At 40.8% G+C, this 26,041-nt stretch overlaps 1 protein-coding gene across 1 annotated transcript; it reads left to right on the top strand.

Annotated features, from left to right (window-relative positions):
- Positions 1 to 18,678, top strand: LOC103364008 (carbohydrate sulfotransferase 15-like). Its single transcript, XM_008291001.1, has 8 exons — positions 1 to 228; positions 10,323 to 10,961; positions 11,814 to 12,153; positions 14,408 to 14,551; positions 15,498 to 15,657; positions 15,864 to 16,020; positions 18,018 to 18,165; positions 18,273 to 18,678. Exons 2-8 carry the CDS (start codon positions 10,494 to 10,496, stop codon positions 18,461 to 18,463), a joined length of 1,608 nt encoding a protein of 535 aa, XP_008289223.1. The 5' UTR covers positions 1 to 228; positions 10,323 to 10,493; the 3' UTR covers positions 18,464 to 18,678.
- The last annotated feature ends 7,363 nt before the right edge of the window (positions 18,679 to 26,041 follow it).

Raw genomic sequence — 26,041 nt, 5'->3', positions numbered from 1 at the left:
TCAGTCAGTCTGATGGAGACTCCGGAAAGTCTCGCGTGTCCGTGACGGAACCTCGCCGGCGCTTGTCAACATGAACACGGTTCACACTGAGGATACACCGGCTGGCTGACCGCTTATTTACTCCGAACGTTTGGCACGGACACCTGTCAGCTCGCTGTGATTGTGGCCACAATGGGTCGTGAGCGGCCGCACGAGAGACGTTTGGAATAAAACCGACTCAACTCCAGTGTGAGTATCTGATTTGTTGAAAAAGATTGAGGAGGGGGGAGAAATGATTTTATTTGTCACATTTCTGGTGTCTTTCGAGATTATTTTTCTCAGCTGAATCGCGATTTGTTTAATTATTCAAAAGTTAATTAGCATGATACTAAAAATTGCTGTTTAATCCACTTTTTTTTTGGCCATTTTTAAAAAAAATCATTTATCTTAAAGGGAACAGAGTGGTAACGGCACACAAAAGTAGAATCTGCATGTGTGATTATACAGCAGCAATAACATCAAACTAGAATTTTTTTTTAGAAAAGATAGAATCAAACCACTTGGTGCAAAATCTCAAACAAATTGGAACTATCCTGCTGGTGTCCTTCACCGAGCAGCTGCAGAGTATCTCCCTGTCATGTCTCTGGGGGTTAGAAGACTCTTGGTTTACCAGAATCACAAACAGGACTGTGTCGTGAGGCAAAGATAAACTGTAAACATTTGATAACATGCCTCCAAAGTCATACGCTCATCTTGTAATTATTACTCTGTTATCATTAGACAACCACCCAGGGCGTCCTCTCACAACATCCAAATATTTAGGAGATTCCCTGGAAAATTCCTTTCATTATGTCTGAATTTTTCTCATGCGTCCCCAGCAACCAAATCATCACTTTTTTTTTTCTTTTTTTTTTTACTGCTGGGGTTTGTTTTGAAGTCCAGAGAGCGAGAGAGAGAGAGAGATCTGCTGGTGTGTGAGCTGTTTGTGCACATTTCTGTTTGACATTTAGCTCATTTTCCTCCCCATTCCAGTCTATTAAAGGGTCTGCTGCTCCTCTCGGGGGTTGCAGGCTGTACGTCCTGACAGGTAGGCAGATGACCTTTGGACAAACACTCTGCGGACTCTCGGTGCACGCTTCTAAAAGTTGTATTTTATTGTTAATTGGAGGGGAGCTGGAACCGACTGCGAGGAGACAGATATAGTGTTGGTTTCTAAGTTGTAGCACCTCTCCACACCCCATAACTCAGCGCACACACACACCCAAGGTAAACCTCAGCGCTGTACCCAGCCCTGCAGTCTGTCTGGTCTGCTGGGCAGGAAGGTTTTAGGTTGCCCCCCCCCACCCCCTCTCAACCTTTAAATTTGTGGAACGAATGTCTGGAGCTGCTGAGATGTCAAAGTCATGCTTCTTTTGGCAAAGGCCGGCTCTTGGAAGGCTTAGGTAATGCCAGAAGTATGAGAGGGGAGAGGGAGAATGAGTGAGTTGTACCATATCAGATTGTTTAGACTGGACTCCGGGGGTCCACCACAAATGGAAGAAAACGATTCCGTAAGAGAGCATTAGGAATGTGGGAGGACTGCGCGATATTAAAGTGTTCTGGCAACGTGTCAGAGCTTCTATTTCCAGAGCCGGTGGTTTTTAACCTGAGATGACAACGAGTCCCGGTAAATGCAAGATTGTCTCTGTATTATTTCTAAGACGAAAACAGTTTTTGAGAAAAGATGATTCAGTGTGCTCAAACTTTTATCTGCGTCCGTCACTCTCTTGTTGTTGCGCTCTGGCTGTTGAGTAATTTTCCTGATGGATGATGTTTTTCCACTGGGATTTGTCTTAGTTTGTTTTTCTTGGCCATCCGATGATGTGTTGTCTCTGCATTTGCACCAGAAAGATTACACTTTTACTGCAGTGGATTTTTAAAATGTATTCCATCACACTTTCACCTTTAAAACAGTGTCGTTTGGCTGCGTTTGTTTGTAACGCAACGAAAATAAATTAATCTGTAATGTGGCGTATGATTACTCAATTGAATTCATCCATTCAGATGCTCATATAGAGTGCAGGCTCGGGTGATTCTGGCTCACGTTGCTTTAGAAACCAAATGTTTTTTAACAACTTTATTTGCATTATTATTTTAAAAGTTGCTGCTGCTTAAACATGCTTTAACATTTTACCCCCAAACTGCTCAAACAAAACCTCTAATGAGCTGCATACGTGCTGTAGCCCCGGATCCAGCCTGAGTCACCAGCCAAGACAAATATTTCCTGTAATGTATAAAAGCATTATAATGTGGGATCAGGCAGTACTCCAAGTGAAACATGGGCTCAGAAGTCATGACTCATTACAAAGATATAATTATTATGTTCATGACACACAGTAATTACGGTCTAAAGATAAAGATTTTTAAATGAGATCTGTTTTTTTTTTTTTTCTCAAGTATGAACATATTTTGTAAAGATATTGAGCACATTTCAAGTGCTTTCGGTTCACAAGAGTTAACAAAGAAACCCACACGAGTGGAATCAAGCTAGTGCATGTCCTTTGACAAGACTTTATGAGCGCAAACAGGATTTACAGTAGTACGTATTCACAGACAAGTAAAAGCAGTTGAATAGCGCTGACAGGTTCTGTCTTCAGGTGTTTTTTCACCAACACAATCAACCGCGAAAGGCGAGGTCACGACTCAAGAAGAGACGTGTCGGGTTCGGGGAAAACAAAGCTTCGGTTACTGACTAAAACTGCAGCAGAGCTTTTCGTCTCCCCATTAATCAGGTTAATCAATGGGAAAATGTAATCAAGTGGAAGAATTCACATTTAACTGGCTGGTTATAAATGTGATTAAACATCTTTGAACCACAGTAAAGAATGATTAAACCTCTGATTTAAAGTCTACTGGTAAACGGGGGTTGAATCCGTCCCGCGAGAGATGTTTCCTAATCTGATAAATTAATGAGATTTACGCAATAGAATATAATGTCATATAATGCAATTTATAAAAACACTTACTTTTACTTTTACTTTTAGGTAAAGAAATGCACAATATTTGTACATAGAATAAATAATAATCAAATGCAGAGACGATTATTTAACAATATGTTAAGGAGTCATTACATTTATACAGTCTTATAGTTACAACCGGACCTTCGAGGGCAAACATAATGCTTATGTGGCCCGGGATGAGACTGAGTTCAACACCCCTGCTAGCTGTTATAAATTGCTGGTCAGAGGTCAGTCATCATCTTTTTTACAGCAATAAATACAAATGTTAAACCTTAGAGACCAGTTAAAACAAACAGCGCTGAGTATCAGGATGAAACAGGAAGCAAACAACAGTTTGTTGTGTTAAAGGTCAGTCTTTTGTCAACCCGTCCATCCACCCCGACATCCTCCCTGTGTGAACTTTCTTGCTTTGCAGCTGCATCCCATCCATCCTTTCCCTCCCTGCCTAGCTAAAGTAACCTCAATAACCGCAAATTTGTAACTTCAGCAAAATGACTGATGTCGTCTTCAACGACCGCAAGAATGTGTTGAAGTCAGAGGTCAATCGTCAACATGTTTACCGCAACAAACACAAATGGTAAATGTTAGAGACCAGTTTAAACAAACAGCGCTGGGCATCAGTATGAAGCAGGGAGCAAACAACAGTATCCCAGGTTAAAGGTCAGTCTTTTGTCAACCCGTCCGTCCACCCCGACCTCCTCCCTGTGTGAACTTCACCACATTTCCTCCTTTCCCTCCCTGCACAGCTAAAGTAACCTCAATAACCGCAAATTTGTCACTTGAGTGTAAACATGCTGTGTGGATGATCGATGTTGTCTTCCACGGCCGCGAGAGTTCATTTAACAATAACAACATAGCAATAGGTCATATTACATAAATGGCACTGGTTGTTTTTTTAACAGAGGAGCAGACTTTGGGAAGAGAACAAGTCCAACGTGGGTGGTATAATATGAATAATCCATGGGCTCCAAAACCTGGAAAGCTGTGGAAGGCTGGAAAACTTTTTTGTTTTGTTTTGCAGTGTAGGTGAGCACGTTTACCTGGAACAACCCAGACATGACTTTTGCTTTCCAGTTCTGCGCAGACATCCATGTGTTTCCGAGGCCGACATCCTGCTTCTGTTGTGACCTACCGGTACTAATATTTCACGTGTGCTTACTTTTGCTTTCATCTCCAGAGAAAAAGTAGCAAATCTGTCTTATTTCCAACCTGCCCTGATGAGCTAAACACCTGTTTCTTGCACCGTTTAACATCGTGCACCCGGCCTCTAAGAGTCGTCCTCGCTGATAGATGCAGTGACCGGAGCTCAACTTGTACTAAACAGGAATTGTCTTTTTAGTGAGAAATGCTCACCCTGTTTGACCTTTCTGTCTTGAGAGCTGCACACTCCTCCTTGCTTGATAAAAGTAAGTAACGTGTCTGATGTTCTGTGCTTGCTATTAATGTCACATCGGTTTTAAAGTCACGCTGCAGCACACCACGTGTTGTTACAAGAGAAACATATGCACGCAGATACACTGACTCGCATCCACAAATACAACATTTAGCCGAAGACCACATCTGCCCTCCAGATGTCAAGGTGGACCGTGGTGAAAACAAGCTGTTTAATTTATTTCTCTTTTTAGCATGCGTCTGATTGTTTAGACTGCCCTGTTGCTTCAGTGGCCTCCTTATTTAGCAGATTAAGAAGTCAGATTCCTGTTGAAGGCAACATCATTCTCAGTGACAGAAAAAAAAACGACCCTCATTTTGTCTTTCACTTCTAGCGGTAAGTGGAAAGGAAAAGGGAGGACTACCAGCACGATGAGGTGGATTAAGCCCGTTTCCTGAGATATTTGTGCTCTCAGGGCGCTTTTAGATTTCCTGTGAAGATTTCATCCATAATCTGACTGTGCAAAGGGGCCTCAGAAACCTGAGGAAAGAAAGAAACCTGATATGCGAGTACCTCCTAGCAGGAAGTAATTGTTGTTTTCTTTCCTTCAAATTACTTTGACTTTTGATTTCTTTTTCATCCGCACAGAGAAAGTTTTTATTATTACCTCAGTTGGGTCTGCCATCCATCTTTGTTCGACTCCCACATCGACAGAGAGGCTGTCTTACTTCCTTTTGTGGCATCAAGTTTTTCTTGTGCCTCCCATCTCCCAGTGCTGGGATTCAGCCAAGTTCCAGTCACAGAGTGTACTTTAAAAGGTCAGGATGTGTTTACACAGTTATAAACACCAAGACATGATTAAAACATGTTTCAGGAGAGGCGAGAATATGTATGTGTACCGAGTTCTGGCTAATTTTGCGGCCAAAGTTTATCCGCTCGAGGCATTCTTAACATGCGGAAAGAGCTCTTTTTCGTATACTGATAATGTTGATGCTAAACAAAGCTGTACATCTGCTTACAGCATGCAGCGTTTCTGCCTCTGGAAGACCTCTGTTGTGTTGGAGTCTTTGCAGAACACGATGAGTTGTGTCTGATTGGCTTCAGTTTATCACGAAGGGCAGATGGAGGAGGGAAATGAGATGGTGCAAGCCAGGGAGGCAGTGTCTACTGAGCTTGGTGTGTGTAAGTGAATAAAATATTGTAAATATGTATGTCTGCAGGGTTTTACACGCCCGCATGTAACGGCATAACCTGCACCCCGTTTAACACCCCGGGCAAATTTCAAGCAGATGCATAACAGCTCATTTGATATCCGTAAATGAAATTAAGATTTGATAAGCTGTCAGCTTTTCTTCTATATGAAAGACTGAGTAAGAAGAGGAATCTGGCATGGGCCTGCAGTTTACAGGAGAAATTGTTCATATTTATCATTGTTGCAATAGGTTGAGTTCTGAATTTGACACACAGCTGTGGAATCTGAACAGCTGGGGCTGGTTAAAAATAATGAGCATCATCATTTGTCCATTTTACAGCCACAAGCCGCTGATGAGCTGAACCTTCATTACTATTGAACATGCTGTAATTACTATCAGTAAAACAATAGTTATTTCACAATAGCCTTTGTGACTTTCAGTCTCTACACAGAGGGGCGTAAAGAGGCGTCATATCCAGAGAAGCTAATTTTACTATTCAGTGAACTAGCTCTACATCGACTAGTTTTCTTGTAATCTCACCCCGTGTTTCTACTTTTTATTTAAATAACTTTTGCATAACTTACCGTGAAATTAAGTTTCACATGTTCATTGTCTTGCAACACTTTTGGCAACCTAAGCTTTCATTTGGTGCCATCATCAGATCAAAATTGTGCTCATAACTTACTCACTGTTATTCAAAATGCACAATTTATTCAGATAATGTTTTTGTATTATCAAACCTATGACTCAAGCTTGCACTTCACACAGTAGACTTGACAACATCTGAATGAAAAGGCTGAACATCGGTAACAATAGAGACAAAGAAGTGCGGTTAAGTTGGTACAGGATGACAGGAGTGACTGGGTTTTTAAAACACAGAATGATGTGTAATTTTCAAATGGAATGTATCTGTTTTGTTGCACACACAAAAAAAATCAGTTCTGGTTCAACAGTATAATCTGATTGTATGGCAACGGAAGAGACCTGAGATTTTCAAATTTGTCAGCTGCATGCAAAAGACTTCTTGGTTTTAATTAATCTCGGTGACATTCTTGACCGAATGGGTGGCAATAGAGCAAAAAAGAAAACGGGACAATTAAAACAAATGGTTTTACCTGCTCAGCCTGAACAAATCCAACAAATTTCATGGCAATCTGCTCGTCAGTTCATGAAACATCTCGTGCAAACCTTAGAATTTGACATGAGGGTGGAGTGAAAGCAATGCTCAGTGTCCAAAATGGGAATAAAGCTCTTCCTGTGAGAGTTTAGTTGTGTTCTGTAAATTCCATGGCAGGCTGCCAATTTAATTTGTTTTTTCAAAAATCAGGAAATCTTGGCCTGATAGTGGCACTAATGGAAAGGTCAGAAACTCTGCATAAAAAAAAAAAAAGTTATTTATTCTCTAGTGTCCATAAATATCCAGCAAGAACTGTAGCCAGCAGGTTTTGTAATATGTTGATTTGGTCCAAATGTTGGGATGGACTCAGCAACTGTCCGACTGACTTCACCATTCCTCTGCTCCAGTACTCGTAGAAGATCACTTAAATGGAGAGGAAAAGGAGATGTACATGGCTGTGAAGATATTTGTATGAGTTTTTCATAGTTTTGGTGGCACAGCTTTACGAATGGCATTGTTGATCTGTTGGTTTTCCTACTACTATGGGTTGCCAAACATTTTTGTACATGCCATGTAAATGGAACTGAATCACTTAGGTGACTTTTTTTTTGCTTTTTCATTTAATGCTATCATCTCCAAAATGATCAAATTATGATCAAATACCTGCAGCCGTATCTGTGCAGTTGTGCAAATCAGAGAATGTTTGATTGCTAACCTGTTAAACTAATATGTAAGCATGGTAAACATACTTGCTCAGCATTGTCATTTTGAGCACGTTCGTATGCACATGCTTTTATCTCAAATCACTGGTGTGCTTAGGTATAGTTCTCACCAAGCTCCTATTCTTGCTGTGGATTTGATAAACTGGTATTTGTTGTGCACAAACTTACAAAAAAAAGCAGCCCGGGGTCTGCAGGATTTAGATAATCTGATAAATTCGCTGTGTAAACAATCTAACACTTGTGCTACAAACAAGATGAGTGATATCCCACTCCGGCTTTGATATCAGATGCGTCTTGACATTTAGTTTAGCTTGACACTTAGTACTACAAAAGCATCGAGTGCCGTGATGAATGCAGGTTTTTATTTTGAGTCGCCGGGATTCAGATGGTGGAGTTTCACCTCAGTCAATCCCGCCTGCTGTTTGCTCTCTGCTTCAGATCGATTTTTAAACCAAAGAGGTCTAAAGGCGCTTTTTCCTGCTAGTTCTCACACTGTTATTCTCATCTCCGCTGCTTCGCCTCTCCACTCTGTGATTTACCCTTGACTCTTACTGTCCTCTTTATGCTCTGTCACATTTCCAAATCTCTCTCTTCCCTCACACTTTGAAACTTTGCTCGAGCCAGACACTGATGTTTAATGGGAATAATAGATTAATAGGAGCAGAGAACAGAGGAGATAACAATTACCTGAGTTTGTGGAAATAAAAATATGCAGAGGCACAAAGAAAATGAGAGTAGGAAAGGGCAGAAGTCGTTAATATGATACTTTTCAAAAACACAACTCGACAGGTCGTCATTAAAAAGCACAAAACGACTTTCAAATAAAAAATTCAGAAAGGAAATCAATAGTAACTTAAACTATTACCTGCTTTTAATGTTACAGTTGCATTTAGTGAGTCACTGGCATTTTAAAGAGCTCACCTTTATCTGATGTTTCATTAAATGAGGCCCATAACACCTCCAGTAAGATTAAAAAGAAAAGTTCTTTTTCCAATCCCAGCAGCTACCCACGCAGGAGTGCAGATATCGGCATGCATTCCTGATAAGTCTGCAAGGGCTCAGAGCTGTCCCATTATGAAATCTGCAAGTGTGTGGGGGGCTTCTCTGAGGACTTCTGAAGCCCTTTGTGGACATATTCATCCAATGTGTGCTAAGGCAGACTTTGCATTTGCAAACCCACAACTTGTAGCATTGTTACACATTAAAAGACGGATGAGCGGAGGGTTGTAAGTATCAGAAAAAAGGAGACGGCCAGAACAGATTTCCATGTGTAGATGTCAGACTTGAGCAGAGTGTTTTAGTAAAGTATTCAAATTAATTTAAATTAAGGGTGATTTTTTTTTAAGATGTGTGAAAGTTGTGGGCTAAAAAACAACACTCAGTATCAAAGCAGCACAAATATGCATACCTTAATATGAGCTCCTACATTTCTCATGATGTAACTTGATGTTGTCAGACGTATTTTAAACTCCTTACCCTCAGTCTGTAATGTAGGCCTTCTCTCTCTCTGTCTCTTTTTTCCCCCCAAATCTTTAGACCCAAGCTGAGATAATCCAGAGGACCTCACTATTACATCATCAGGGTTTTTTTTTTTTAGATTTTGGAAAGCTCCTTTGACAAGACATGACTTAACTGTTTTTTTTTTTTTACAGTCCCCAAGACACTGAACAGGGTGTGCACAATTGGTACGGCGCCCCTAAAAAACAGCTTCAATGTGCGTTTAAACAGAGCATTAATAAATTAAATTGCATCGTCGGAGAACATCTGAAGTTTCTCTCTCGCTCAGCACAGCCAATAACCCTCCGAAAACGTCTTCAGGCATGGATCTGGTTTGGTGTCAGCAACAGACACGGTAGGCTAAAGGAGAGGCTTGCCCTACGGTTATGATGGCAACATGCCAGCAACGTTTGGTGTGTGGCTGCACTATCTGTGCAAACAGCAAATGGTTGTGAGCTGGTTGGAGATTCTCATTGACTTACAGTGATAATCTATCTCTGCTGGAATTGTTTTATTGCTTTAATTAGTTGCATGAAATGAAATTAAGCACTGAGGTGGAGACACCTTTCATTATGCCGCATTAGAGGGTCTTTAATGACCTGAGCGTGAACAGGTTGAGTCACATAATGTTACTGTGGCTGCATTTTAACAGACCCTGTTGTGCAGTAAGAAAAAAAAAATGTTGTTAGCTCGAAGTGGTGCAGGATTTCATTCCCCGCTCCAGTGGGATTGTTAAATCACACAAACTGTGCAACACAAGAAAGAAGAAATACGTTACTGGCGAAGGAAGTGTCAGAGAAGTGTTTTAACAACATTTCACACTTCGGTGTCACGACTTTATTAGCACACCGCCCCTGAAATAATAATGCCTACTCTCTTATTATTCATGTGGTGAGAAAAGAAAACATAATGCATGCACTTGCCACACTGCATGTCCACCTGTATCAATACCTAACGCGGTCCTCTCTGTGAAAAACCTTGATCTTGAAAAATAACATTTGCAGGTTAAAAAAATAAAGCTCTCAGTGGGCTTTTAGCTCACACAGAAAAATAATGTGTTTTTAGTTTTGAATTACAGAGTAACTATTATTCTGACCTTGAAGCTCTCTTAGCCGAGCTCGCCTTTTGCATGTGCTGCATAGCCTTCGCCATAAAGCGAGCGCTCATCATACAGCGGGCCACACACACACACACACACACACACACTCTGCAGCTGACCTCAGACGTGTAGGGGACTGCTGGTATAGAGGGGCACTATAGTTTGAAAATTCACACAGGGATACCTCCAGAGAAGCAATAAGGCGCCATCGAATGCAGCAATATTAAAAATGTTCATACCACTTTTCTCGGTATTATGGGGGGATGACTGAAATACTTCAAAGGAAACTCCCCTTTGAGTGAAAAGCCATGTGTCGTGTTTTAACAACTGTTTCTGTTTTACAGGAGGCCCCGCTGAAGACTGAGGAGCGTGGACGAAATGAAGACAAATGATGGACTCCAGATTAATAACGCAAGCGCTTCTCGGTGAAACTTGAACTTTTTTTTTTTTTTTCGCTGGGAGAAAATAACTACCTGGCTTCTTATTCTACATGCCTACTCTGCTTCCATGCCAGTATGTCACTATCAGACTGCAAATATGGGAGCAACACCCAAAAGGACCACAATCACAGCCTCCACAGCCTGCCTATGGCCGAGAACTATGGGAAAAAGTCTGTCAGGACGTTATTCGACTTCAGGCACACGAACGTGCCTGAAAATCTGGACGTCAAGTGCGTCCCGCTGTTGTTTTTAACCAACCTGCGGCGCCTTTCGAAAGTCAAAGTGGTGAGCTTCCTCCTGGGCTTGACGCTGACGTTCCTCATCATGGCTTCTTACATCCTGATGTGGGACAAGAAAGGGCTGCTGTTCACTCCTTCACCCTATCAGCTCAGGCCCGCCGCCTTTCCGACGAGCACGGCTGTAGTTTCTTTTGAAAAGAATTTAATAGACATGAAAATGTTGGTGAAGATCATCAGCTCCAAACAGGAATATACACCCAGGAGGGTTCCTGATGAGAAGGACGTCATTGAAACAGACGCACATGTAAGTTCACGGAGATATCATCTGATTCATGTTTTGCTGTGTGTTACCAGGACAAAACATACTACGATGTTTTCATTCAGCAATGACAAACACACACTGGCAAATGATAATTCACTCTAGACTTCAAAATGTTTACTAGTGGCCGCTGTGATTTCTTTGTTTTTTTGTTTTCAAAGGTGAGACTGACGGATAACAAGCAGCTTACAATCAACCCTGCAGTAAATGCTTGTTAGGTGAAGCTCATAATGACCAGTGTCTGCCAGCAACACTCTCACTAAGTGTTGCTAAGTCCCTGCTGACCACTGTGCTAATGCAGTTCTCCCGTGTTTAGCATGTGTTCTCATCATACTTTTCCACATTGCAATGTGTAATTTCGCAGCATTTGTGGGAAGAGCATCAGCATTTGTGGGGAATCGCAATCACAACACGAGTGAGTCATTAAGCTGAATGTCAGTTAGTGGTGTGTGTCAGCTATATGAAGGAGGTCAAATAGGTGATGGAGCATCAGTTGCAAAGCTGCTATGCGATCCTAATTTATGGAGGTTTTGACACTTTCTATGAGAATGTTTAGCCACTCCCGCTAGGTGTAAATGACAAATTGAAAGTGAAAATAGCTGCTGATTTCTGAGAAGGTAGAAGCTGTCATCCCTAACAGCCACCTTTCAAGCCCACAGATATTGAAAGAGAACACTGTGGCAGGACTTCTGCTGTAACAGCACCACAAGCTGCAAGCTTCACAAAAATGACAAATGGCACCTGTGACGAAAATAGAACCTAATATCGTCCTCCAAATTATGATTTACCAAAAAGCTGCCCAGTATTACACAGTTCTCCTCCTCCTCCTCTCTGCAGTTGTTCTCAGTGATTCCTCGCCATTTCTTGCCCGGCATCAAGAGCCCCTGCTGGTTTGAAGAGTTCTCCGGTGAACTCAGCACTGATCCGTACAGGAGGAACCTCTTCACTTTGCGCTCGAAAAGCTTCAAGACCGTGTGCGACCACTTGAGGACCAACTTCCACCAGCACTTGCACCACAGAGTTGGCAAACACTATCGTCTGCGCTGCTTACCGTACTTCTACATCATCGGCCAACCGAAGTGCGGCACAACGGACTTGTTCCACCGACTGCTGCTGCATCCGGAGGTCAAGTTCAACACCATGAAGGAGCCGCACTGGTGGACCAGGAAGCGCTTTGGTAAGTCTTCAGGAGATGGATTTGCATTTTGAAATGGTTCTGAGAACTTTAGTGGACCAGATGATGGATCAAGAGCACAGGAGACGAGCTGGTTTTCACGGAGAGAGTCAGATGATGGTACGATTACAGCTGTCCATTCTACTTAAAGTTACAACCAGGAGACAGTTAGGTTACAAGGGTAATGAACTGGACTGTTTCTCGACTGCAGAAAGTCACATCTGGAAGCTTTGTGTTCGCTGTGAGGTTGCTCGGCAACCAACAGAAACTGCAGGAAGTTACCGCTCATGGCCAAGAAATGATCCAGTAACCACATCCACTGTAACCCCCCATAAAACCACAACTTCTTGTATGCACTCTGTGGTTTTTGTGCTGATTAATTCACTGAACTCCAAGTAGTTTTGGGGCTTTTTTTTTTTAACCCTTGTCCCATTTTCACTCAATGTTTTCCCCACAATGTAAAGTCCTGAACCTCTATGGAAACAGCACAACCATAGCAAAAAGTAGAGAGAACCATCCATCCATTATCTATACACCGCTTAATCCTCACTAGGGTCATGGGGGGGCTGGAGCCTATCTCAGCTGACTCAGGGTGAAGGCAGGGGACACCCTGGACAGGTCACCAATTTGTCACAGGGCTACACTTAGAGACAGACAATTAGACAATTAGAGACGGACAGAATCACCAATAAACCTCAACATGTTTTTGGGAGGAAGCCGGAGAACCCAGGAGAACCCACGCTGCACGGGGAGAACATGCAAACCCCACGTAGAAAGATCCCGGGTGTCCTCACCGGAACCCAAACTGGTGACCTTCTAGCTGCAAGGCAGCGGTGCTAACAACGGAACCACCTTGCAGCCCAAGTAGAAAGAACCCCCAAATATTTTTTTACAGAATAACAAACTTATAATGCCATAAATCATAAAAAATAGTAAGCAAAAGTTGAATTTCTTCGACTGTTTATTTTACAAATAAAAAAAACAACAACCTGGATTTAACATGTGCAAGATTTACCAAGTGCCCACAAATGGTGACTTTACACACTATAGATAGTCTTCTATATGTTTACCGTTCTACAGTCTCCTTACTTATCTACTATCAGCTCTGTGTGAACACAGCCTGCAGTTCAGCTAAAAGAGTCCCTGAATTTTTGTCACATGATTGTTGGTCACAGGTGAGTTACTAATGGCTTCATGGTTGTGTCAGAAACTGCAGATTTTTTTGTCTTTTACAGAATCTGATTTGTTTATATGGTTCATTTTTGGTGATATTTCTTTAAAAGAAACACGTAGAAAAAAAGTGGTTTTGATGAAAATTTGATTAAGTTTTCAAATGGAAGTGCGCATCACAGATGATGCTGAAAGCTGAAAGTGTGATGTTTCATTCTGTAATTTTGGTGTTTTTTTTTGTTTTTTTTTTAAAGCTAACCTATCTTTTTAACCTATTGGTGGGTTTTAGGGTTTAGAGGGATAAACAAATATATATACTGTGTTATGTTAAATGGTGACTTTTATCAATAAGCTGCACAAGAATCACCAAAGTAACCTCAGACAGTTTCAACAAAAATGAACTGGAAAATAGGCTATGGATGAGTTTTTAATATGTATATATTGGACAGCCAGACTAGCTGTTTCCACCTGATGAATATGACTGTGGTATAAAGCTAATCATAAAAAAAAATTAAAAAATGAATAACCATATTTCCTTAAATGTCAAAATATTCCTTCACCAGGACCTTTAATCTAAATAAGCAGAGCTTATATAAACTTTGGCCTCTAGTGGTATTTTCTAAACCATATTGTTTTTCCCAGTGGATGAACTCGTTTCTTCTGAGCTGAAGCTGATTGAAAATGCAGTCAGATGACTCACTTCCCAATTTACTTCAACATGCGTCTTCTAACATATACAACGGGAGAAAATGATTTGTCTTGATCGTATATTTTGGAAGTCATGACTCAACAGAGCTGCAAGAGCTTCAAGTTCCCATTTGAACTTCACTGTTAGATCCATAATTCTTTTTCCTTCTGCTTGTGATTTTATTGTCAGTCTCTCTCCTACTGTGTGAACTGTGCGCAAGTCAGTTTTTATGTGCATGTAAATGACTAAAAGCTACTGATGATTTTCCACTGGAGGTTTAAACATGTTTAATTGTCTGTACCATGGGTAAAGTTTACACAATCATTAAATGAACTCTATGGCAAAGCAGTCTATAAATTAGTATATAATAAATGTTATTGTGGTGTACCTCGGGTGCAGGTTATATCCGTTTCAAAGATGGCTTCCAGGAAAGTTTTCCTGTGGAAGATTACCTGGATCTGTTTGACTTGGCAGCCCACAACATCCAAGAAGGAATCAGTGGAAATTCATCTGGAGACCACCGCACACTCCGGCTCATAACAGGTGAACACATGTGAAAGTGTTTGCGTGCGTGGGTGGGGAATGTTTTGCTATTGTTAACGTACGTTGCGCACCAGATGGAGGAACCTCCCGCCTTTATGGTTTTCATTTTGCTCCTTCAGAGGGACTTTGAACAGTCAAACAATCGGCTCCTGACCGCGATTCAAATTACAGCTTCTCTTTTGTCTCATTTTCCTTTGCTGTCGGGCCGTCGTTCATTTTCGCTGGATTTCCCCACAAGTGGCTCTCACCTCAGAGGCACCACGGCGCTCATGTGAAGCGCTGCAGGGGAAATACCGCTCACATTATTCGAGATATTTTGTGGTCTAAAACGGACAGCCCAGTGTCTTTAGAAGTGTACACAGAAGCTCAGACGCCTCTGGGCACTGTCACAACCATCTTTATTCACTCTTCATTCTGTTCAAGCTGTGATTCAGGATTTGATCGGTTGCAAACTTTGGCCAACTTTGACAGACAATAGGGGAAAGAAATCACAAAGCCAGCATGGTAATCAAAAAATACATTCATGAAGTGAAATAGTATTGTGTTAAAGAAGGAGGATTGATTTTTTTTTCAGGGAAATCAGTCCCACTTTTAGAAAGAATCACTGTAGAAAGTCACACTTTTCAAAGTCTTGGAAATTGTGCAGCCATTTTTCTTTATTTTGCTGAACTATCTTCTGAAGTGAAAAGAAGAACGCGTGTGGATTATGCATTCAAGCTGGCAATAAATCACATAATGCATTTCTAAAATCTGAAAAGTTTAAACATCTCTATTGCAAAGCTGCTTGAACATATATTTATGAGGCATGATGCTCCCAGTCTTGCACATTTTGGAACTAAAACTCTGCTTCACTTTGCCACATTATGCCTGACTGTGTGCACCACCAGCTGCATTCTAAATGAACCCAAGGTCATACTGAGGTTACACAAAGATTGTCATTTTACAGGTGAAGCCAGTGCATCCACAATGTGGGACAACCAGGCCTGGAGCTATCTCCATGGAGACAGGGAGGAGGAAACAGAACCCCCCTTCCTGGCCCAGGACTTCATCCACGCTGTCCAACCTGATGCCAAAATCATCATCATGCTCAGAGATCCAGTAGAAAGGTACAAAGAAATCCATCCTCACATCTGCTCGTATAGACACAGATGTGACATTCTGCGGTTAAACAGTTTCTAACAGTTTTCACTGCATCTAAAGGGCTTTCATTCGATTACATCTTTGCTTTAAATAAGGATTCCTGTCGCACATCCAGCAAAACGTCTTTTTCCACTTCCAGCTGGCTTAGAACTGTGTCTCCTTCTGTCTTCAGACTTTACTCAGACTACTTGTACTTTAAGATGGCCAACAAGTCAGCCGAGGACTTCCACCAGAAGGTTGTGGAGTCCGTGCAATTGTTTCAGTCGTGTCTGTCTGGGAGGTCACTTCGTTCCTGCGTCTACAACACCAGCCTCTCCAACGTCATGCCGGTGAGCTGAAATCAAACCCTCACTTTCACCTGTTTAACAAAAAATCACACCTTTTAGGCTACATTTGATGATATAAAACTTGCACTCTGAGAATTTTTACCTATCTTCAAAGACATTTAAACTGGATGTTACCGCTTTGAAGTGACTCTCACGCTGTGCAGGGGAAAAAAATATTACCAACTTTGCTGCTCAGAATCACTTCAGACCCTTCAAACATATATCCTATCAGGCAGGGCTCCCTCAGGAGTGAGCTGAGTTACGAGCTCTGTCAGCTGGTCACTCCTAATCACAGCATGCTTGGGACAACACGGTTATCTTGGGAGATTTACTACAGTGAAAGCGGCAATCAGCTCGGCCTGAAACCACTGGAAGAGAAACAGGGTTCGTCTCAAATGGAGCAGAAATGCTCAGAAAAACACCCTTAGATGCTTTGTTTACACGACGCCTCTGTTATGGAGATGTCTGTTCAACTTGGTGCTCCTCTGCATGTGAATCAGGCCACAGTGGCTCAGTGTCAGTGGGTGGCGTTGTGCTGTGGTGCCCTCTTGAGGACTCACAGTGTCTGTGAAGCTGGAACCAAATAGTGAACTGACTCTTCACTCTACCATAAACTAAACAGTGAATTCATGGACACGTAGAAGACTTGAAAGCCACTAAATCATCATTACTAAAATGAGTATACAGGTATAGGTTACATCAATTTGTTTAACAATTTAAAGTATTTGCTCACCATATTTACACTGAATCATATGCTCACTGGTTAGTTTCCAGTTGTTACCAAAACAATTTCTGGTAGTTGCCCCTGACCAGGAGGCAACGATTGCATAATCAGTCCCATCTGTGTGTCTGTGAACAGTCTCTAGCTCGAGTGCTAACAAGCTGATATTACATAGGAGACCTAGGAATGGCTTCCCCTCAGAGTTGATTCGATTTTGGGGTCAATTTTGGGGTGCAAAAACCTGCTCCGCTACAGGTTAAAGGTGACTTTTGTTCAAAAATGCTGCATCATGACCTGCAGGGGCAACAAATTACAAAACATACTCTCATTAGTTTGCCAGTAATATTCAAATTTTTATTGAGTTGTCTGTCTTTAACGAACAGTTTTGGTTTCTGTACCAATTGTGAAGTTCTAGCATCATTGAGGGTATAGTCCTTGTTGATTGATGTTCAAATAATTTAGTCGCTTTGAAGCTGGTAATTAGTTGTCTTATGATGCCTTGAAAGCTCATGCATTGAAGTATTGATTGCAGAGCTCTGTTACTGCTAGTTAACCTCATATGACCCATTGTTGTACAAGATGAACTTCATTGATCCCTCACAGGGAAATTTGCACATTACAGTTGCTAGATACAAGAGATTGCACAAAAAGAATTAAAAAATGTATATATAATGAAGATATGTACACCTTTCATGTGTACAGATATATACATACTTCATGTTGTGATTAAGTTACTTTAAAGTAGGAAATTATAAAGGATAGTTTAAAAAAAACAAGGCTCGCTATTGATAAAGTTACACACATAGTATAATAAAGATAAATAATGTCCTAAACACGCTGGCTGGTTTTCAACAAATATTTGCAGGTTGCTATAGCAGCAGGACGGTACATGTGGGATCAAAATGAACTAGATTGTTCCCATGTTCATTGTAAAGAAGTAAAATGTCACAGTGCGGTCATGTGGCTCACTGATTGTTGTTGTGCAGTGAGAGGCATCGGTTAAATCAGGCCTATGATGCATAGGTTTCTGTCTTTTCAATCGATTTGCTGACACAATAGTCAATTTCCAGGTGTGGTTCATGTTATTTGATCTTGCATGTCTTCTGTTGTCTTCGACAAAACAATCTCACCACAAGCGCTTTAAAGACTTTCCATTCTAGTTTAATTACCAACTGGGACTGAAAGCTCACTCTCGACCTCAGAAACAGCAGCTGATGACACAATCTCAGCACAAAAGATTTATCATGTCGACTTGTTTTGATTTTTTTCTCTCCCACAGGTGAGGCTGAACCTGGGCATGTACATCGTCTTCCTGCTGGACTGGCTGACGGTTTTCCACAGGGAGCAGATTCTAGTTCTTCGGCTGGAGGACTACGCAGCCAACCTTAAAGTGACAATTAAAAAAGTTTTTGATTTTCTGAGCGTAGGTACGTAGACTGGCGTTCTCTCTGCACGGTAAAATCTTTTAAGTTTAGGAGAAAAAAAAACGCCTGCATCCTGTTGGCTGAATCTGTTTGTCCCACCTTCCTTGCAGGTCCTCTGTCAGAGCAGGTGGAGGCGGCGCTGACCAAACGGCCCATGTCCAACACTCGGCGGGCGGCAGACAGGAATCTTGGTCCCATGCTTCCAGCCACCAGAGAACTCCTCAGTAAATTTCATCAGCCCTTCAACCATAAACTGGCCGGTGTGCTGGCTAACAAAGCTTTCCTCTGGACTAACACCTGAAGGGACGTGAACATGGAGGAAACGTGGACGGATGTGAACGAACAATCAGAGCAAGAAGCTAAACCCATTGAAACAAGTTGTTCTGCGACGGAACAGCTTGTGTGGAATAAATGTGTGGGTCTTGTTTGTGATATTTATTTGATTTTTAAAAAGAATGTGTGACGTCAAGTGAAGATGATAATGATAAAATAAACTGAATTTGTGTTTTAATCGATGCCTCGTGGCTTTGAAAAGACTTATTACTGCGGCCGAGCCCACAAAGCGCACTGTTACATCCATCCATCATCTATTCACCACTTAATCCTCACAAGGGTCGTGGGGGCACTGGAGTCTATCCCAGCTGACTTAGGGTGAAGGCAGGGGACACCCTGGACAGGTCACCAGTCTATCACAAGGCTACACTTACAGACAACCAAGCACACTCACATTCACACCTACGGACAATTTAGAATCACCAATTAACCTCAGCATGTTTTTGGACCTTGTGGGAAGAAGCTGGAGAACCCGGAGAGAACCCACGCTGCACGGGGAGAACATGCAAACTCCACACAGAAAGATACCAGGTGTCCTCACCGGGACGCAAACCGGCGACCTTCTAGCAGCGAGGTAATGGAGCAAACCACCGATCCACCTTGCAGCCACACAGTGTTACAATCATCATAAATTCATTCATCTAAACCTCTAAAATAAGTTTTTATGTCACTTACAGTTTAGAAGGCTGGATTGAATATCATGTGGGAATGATATTGTGATTTAAATCTCCATCTTTTTTTTTTTTTTTTTTAAAGAAACATCTCCTGTCTTATTATTTTCCCATCTAATTATTAAGTGGAAAATGCACTAAAAATTGTTCAATTTGCAACATTAGAATTAAGAAAGTCTAAGAAAAAAATCAACAGCACTCAGATCAAAAGCATATTAGTTAAATGTGTGATTTTACAACTCTTAACGGTACTAGCTTGTGCAGAAAGTTCTGTAGTTCGAGGGAAACTCGGTGTAAGTTAGTACAAAATCATAATACAGCTTGTTAAAACAAACACAACTTCATCTTCCATTCTAACAGAAAAGAGACTGTAGTAAAGAAGCTCATCATCCATAAGCAGTTAATCAGTTAATTAAATTCAAATAAAATGCCAAGTATTATCTGCTCTTGTTCTCAAATGTTACAACCTGACTGTCAGACTCATTTTGATATTTTTTTTAAACAGCCCAACAATTAATTGACTGAAAAATCAACAACAGATAAACTGACTATAAGAACATATTAATTTTTAAATTTTACTGCTCAGTTCTCATGTCTACAATGGTACACACCAACTAAATCATTTCCATTTGATTTAACAGAGGACACTGTAAACACTGGAAAAAACTATTAGTCTTGGGTTTGAATATTTAAATCAGTGTAAACCTCAGTTTCAGCAAACAGCTAGAGCACAATGCTGAGTTAGTATTCTGTCTACAAATATAATTCAACTATAATAACTCAATTCAAATAGAAGTCTGGAGAACGATTTGTAACTCCTCCTGGTGCTACTGGGAGAAAAAGAGAGCAAAGTGGATGTCAAACAGCTAAAACATGCAAAAAGGGCGATGCAGAGTAGACTTTGTGCAGTCGTGTGGCAGCGTTCATGTTTAGGGAATAATCACAAGAGGGCACTAAAACACAGATCACAGCTCAGCATCCAGACATCCTGTAGCACAGGCCTGCTGCTGCTGCTGTGACACTTCACACCATCATATATAGATACAGTGCAGATCATACTTGCAGTTATGGTTGTTTAAGCCTCAACATACTGACTTATAAACTGTCCTTCCCTTTTACTTTTCCTCACCAAATGAAGAGGATGAATTCCAGCAGAGAGAGTGAGCTCAGTAACAACAAGGTTTCTCTAATGTCCCAAATCCAGGTGATCATAATAACTACATATATCTACGGTTGGTCCCAAATATTTACATAGAAAGACACAAAAATCTGTCCCACAGAGTGCAATCAAAAACTACCCTCCCCACAGACATATTAATAAATCCACACAGATAAATACAACTAGCCTATATCTGATTATCATACAAGTGCTATAGATTTACCAATATAATATTTGTGGGGGTGAATGTGTCCATTTTAAACATTTTTCAACCAAATCCATTCCTGTCATCTCTGTTGAGAGACAAACTGATTAAATTAATGTAGACCAAAACTTGCACACACCCTCCGACATCCTGCTTGTGTGATACCACATTTAAATGTTGTTTTGATTTATTCAAGTAAAGCACTGATAAGCTCTTGTGGAAATGTAATTTCCCTGAGAGTTGCAGAGCATTACTGAGGACTTAAAACTATTTAGCTTCATCCTCTTTCCTGTCATCGCCCGCACACTGGTTTGTGTCATGGGAAAAACAACAGTGTATCTAGTATAATGAACTGTCTTCACGTTGCTCGCCTTAAAGGGCTAATTTGCTTTCGGTTTAAACTAAACTGACTGTCTCATTATGTTGCACTGAGTGCAGGCAGTACCATCAGACCTTTGCTTATGGACTGCTGTTTTATGAAGAGGAGTTACTTTAAGCACTTTTCTACACTCATGTCGTGCTGTCAGTGGAGAAAATTACAACTCTTCATTCGATGGATCGACCCATTACGTTTAAAGCCATTCAGATTGCAGGTGGCATTTTACCTCCGCCATAGTTAACACGTAGTTATTGAGGAATGGAAATCAAAGGTCATAGACGGAGGAGGGCCTGTGGAGAGGAATCACCTTGTTTGGCTCTTTGATTATGTGCATCTACAATGCCGCTGGATGGATGACGACAGTCTCGTGAGCCGCATCGCTGATGATGTTTCAGTGAGAGAAAGGTGAGTCAGCCGCGACTGATTGCCCTCTTCATGTGGTATTGATGGTAATCCTCTCCTGGATTTTCGATGGTGGAAGATGTAAGGTGACATTCTCGCATTTTGTCAAGGACGTAAGACGTTTACACAGCCTTAGACTCATGCATTCCTGCATCATTCCTCTCCACAATCATTTTCACAGCTTCGGCTCATTCGCGCCCATCGTCAGCATTATGATCATTATGACGGAGCAGTTTCACCGCAGCACTGCCTTGCTCAAGGGCTCATTGGATGTGACCACACAAAACCAGGCTTGTACTTCGAAGAGGAAAAAATGCCATCGCACAAGAGATTAAACAAATTTACCACCTAAAACTAAAATTGTTGTCATCATTAGTAGAAAAGGCCATAAATGCTGCATTCCACAATCACCAAATACGCAACAAGATACAGTAAGAACACTGTTTGACATCTCATGGGAACCCAGCTAGAAACTTTTAGTTTGTTCTTGGAATGTTCTGAGAAAGTAGTAATGTTCTCAGCCAGACGTTTGTTGAATTATCTTCTATCGAGCTAAAGAGTTTCTAAAAACTGTTTGATAACATTGTTAGAACAATACGCCCTGCAAAGCTTAGTACATATTCTGAGTGTTGCATTGGGAATCCTCTGTGTGAATGTTTTACAGAAGAATATTCTATGACTATTAACTCAACAACATCCCCGAAATAAAGCTTTGTTAAAATATCACATTGCAGTTCTGTCATCTGGGGCCTCGATAAGATCTTGGAAACATTTCTTGACTGTTGCTTAGACACTGTTCTTCCTTTCTTATCATGTCAAGAATGCGTCATATTTAAATTTTAACCTCATGGGAACATTATTTGAAATGATAAATATCCTTAAAACAGTCTTTGAGCATTGGAGTAAAATGTTTTCTTTAAAATATAATATCACCCCCTGCTGCCTGGGGAACAAGCGTAAATATGAATATTAACAAATAAATAAAAAGATTAAGTTCATGTGATAAATACTTTTTATTTTTACTCACACATCTTATCTCCTGCTTGGTTTTGTTTGGCACTTCTATCCGGCTCAGCTGTGATGACCTGAGGTAAATTAACATGCTGGGGAGGAGGGAAAAAAAAAGCCAATCGAAACTTTGAAGCATCCTCAGCTCACTGATTAGTGAATCAATTGAGAATGCAATGAATAAAGATCATTATTCTAGACCGAGAGCACCGAGGGGCTCAAAGCTACTAAAGGAGACAAAGGCTCAGTGGAGGGAAAGGAGAAGAAATACCCCGAGGATATTTTTAGAATAGTAACAGGTCGGCTTACCTGTTCACCGCTGAAGTAATGCTGGCGTTCATTAAAAGTCTGAATGCGAATTAGATTTTTGGTACACACCTACAGGCTTAAATCACTTTTTAAAATGTGTTTTATTTTTTTAAATCTGTTACTTCATCAATTTTTAATTAATGTTTAACTAAAGAAAAAACCCACTCGCTGACATTTAAGCATCTTTAAGCACAACACCGGAGACTGAACTCTCCCATGTGCTTTCATTTCTGATTCTTTGTTCCTTCAAGTGCTCATGTAATTGTTACCTCTGTGTTTAATTTCATATTTACATGAAATGTGGCACTTTTGGGGAATATTAAGATGTTTTTGGAAATGCTAGCTTTGTTTTTGCTAAGAGATGATTCATGTGGAGACCAGAGTTTGTATTCTGTCTCCGATTAGCTTGAGGCAACTAAAAGACTGAGGTTTTGATTAAATAAATTATAAAAGATTTGCTTCAAATCAACACAGACCTTTTGTTTTTTTAACTAAACCAAAACCCTGATCATTTATTAAGCACTTTATAAAACTGAATAAAGCTAAATAATGCTGTGGTCACTGCCGGGAGATATTTTCGCAACAACAGGAACATTTCACTGATGCAATCAAGTCAGTTTTATATTACTCAGAATGACAATTAACAATTAACGCTACAATCTGTAGCGCAGAGCACTCTCTATGCTTAGAGCCTGCAGTTGGATGAACAACAACTCAACCCAAAAACCTTGAACAGGAGAAAACTATAAAAGAAATCTCAAAAAACACAACTGAGGAGGATCACGCTGTCAGAGTCGACCAAAATTACAGCCTGCACAACTAAATAATGGACAGACTGAAAGAGGATTTGATCTCAGAGGATGTCAGGCAACTTCTGGGTGCTTCCAAACAGACAGAACCTGAGCGACACAATCCTTTCTCTGTCGCAAACCCTTCATGACACACAAATGGCACAAACACACGACACTGCTTGTAACAGTATTAAATAAAATAGGGGCTTGGACGTAGTTTGAGCGTCTGTGATTATATTGACAAATCAGCTAACTGCGTACATCTGGTAATGTGATTAATTCAACAGATTTAATCTGACGATGGTTCGTCACTATTCTGGTCGGAGAAAGAATCCGACCTGATTGTCTTGTAACTGTAATGCTGAGATTCATGTGGTAACTTTTTAAATAGGTTGTTTGTATTAGACATCCTGCTTAATTGTTGCCATGTGTTGATATGAAAAGACATCATAGTGTGAGTAAGAGTGAGGCCTTCACACGCAGGTTCTGTCAGCTGTTGCAGTCTAATGACGAGGCAGCAAGCAACGAGGAGATAGAAAAGTATTTTTGTTCAACTTCTCTTGAAAGAAAATAAGAGAATTTATAACGATAACAACACAAGTAGCTTGTTCTGAACACAACCTAAACACTAACCCCAGAACCTTCATTTGGCAAGAGCAGGACAAACTTTGAGGAAAAAGCCACTTTACAACAGAACTTCTACTGTACTGTTTATCGATTTTAGGACAAAATAGCAAAAATATATGAAAATATAAAACAGATAAGAAATCAAAGCATCAAGACATGGATGGATGATATTTCCTGGTAATATATTCTGATGTTTTGGTCCACTGATACTGTTTGGATGACTGATTCTAGTCGAGCTTGACTCAGTAACCGTCGGCCTGCCTGTCATTGCAAATCAATGCTGTCCAGGCAACCAAATATTGTTTAAACTTGCATGACTTTGTCTGAAATTTTGGTGGAGATCTAAAAGTTTTCAAAGTGAAACTCAGCTGGAGACTCGCTCCTTATTTGTCTTGCAATAATGGTTTGTCTTGTAACACTTGCCATCTATTGACTTGCATTGTTTTTAGATCTTGTTATCCTTCTTCAAAAGTGTTCACTGTTATGCAGCAAAAAGTCCAATTCCTCTTATGTGAAAACCTACTTGGCGTCTAAAGTGTTTCTGATTCTAGCGAAGATGAAATATTGGAAATATTTCACACTGGAGGATTGCTATGCCATGTGGAGTCTCGGATGGGAAAATTTGACTCATTGTAAACATAAATCTGCAAGCAAACAAGCGGATACAGAACATATTTGATGCGGAAAAATGTCTACAGCAGTTGTTCTATATTTGGAGCAGAGCCAGGATTAAACGTCTCTTTACTGTTCATAAATACAGGCTGATTCAGAGTTACAAATCAGGTTAGAAAAACAGCATGTGAACTATATTTAAACCTTATTATATTTTTGGAGGGACGTATTCTTCGCCCTTTATTTATTTGGAACAGAACACAAACATCTAAGTCTCTGTTGGACCTGCCATGTGTTGAAGGGGCATATGTCATTTTGGATCTGTTTCCCCATGAACAGCCATCAGCAGCAACAAGAGTCGGCCACACCGAACGGCGGCGTGTCTCATTTTACGCTTGCAGAGACAGAGTAAAAGAATGATAGAGATAAATCTCTGTGTACTACCGGGCCTGAGCAGAGGCAATCAGTCATGGTTGAACTGCGCGATGACTTCAATTTCAGCGAGAGGAAACTCGTCCTGCTATCTCATTTGATTGCACAATAGAGTGGTCCTCCACTGGGACTTTTTTTTTTCATTCTGCTAAAATTGAAAAACACAACATTTTTGTGAACGATTTCCCCTTGTGTTACAAAGAAGTACATCCATGCTACACTGTGGGAATTACAATGTGCAAGCCCCCCCCCCCCACCGATCCCCATATATCCTGAGATGTTGCTGTTCATGTAAACCCACTGAGCCAGATTTTACCCTTAAATATCCTCCTAATAATTAGTTTTAATTCCAGGAAGAAGCCCTTTCCTCACTGTGGGGTCCTCTGTATCTACTTACTCTGTTATTTTATTAAACTACATCATGTTTTAACTGTGTGAACGGCAAAAACCCAGAATGCTGTGTGTTTTTTAGGGCTGCACTACTAAACCAAAAGAAAAAAAATCTAGATTTTGTATTTCAAATGCTCAGTTTCCTCCTAAATCGACAAGATGAGACGAGAATTTACAAATTCTGTAGGTTTGACAAATGCTCATTATCGTCCAACATGTTTGTACTCATGAACCATTGTGCAGAATCTTGTGTTTTTCACTTGATGTTTTCTTCTAATAACTGTGGGATTTATTTTACTGAAACGTTGAAAGTATTAGAGAAAGATGCTTTTTTTCTTCTCCATGCTGTTGATTTTAATTCTAGCTGCTCTATTTTTATCATAAGAAAGGCTCATGAAGGATGCAAGGGTTGGGGAAGCATGTTGGTTTAACTTTTCAGCCCCCAACTACCCAAACAGCAGTGCCAGAAACCCATGACCCCCACTATCCCCAGAGGTAGTCGAAGAATATATGTTGAGCACAGAGGCGCGCTGGTGGTCCAGAGAGGGGCAAAACGGCAAC

Source organism: Stegastes partitus, unplaced genomic scaffold, assembly GCF_000690725.1.
Source record: "Stegastes partitus isolate 25-593 unplaced genomic scaffold, Stegastes_partitus-1.0.2 Scaffold708, whole genome shotgun sequence".
NCBI lineage: Eukaryota > Metazoa > Chordata > Actinopteri > Pomacentridae > Stegastes > Stegastes partitus.
The sequence above is the reverse complement of the archived record's forward strand: the minus strand, read 5'-3'. Positions and strand labels throughout refer to the sequence as shown.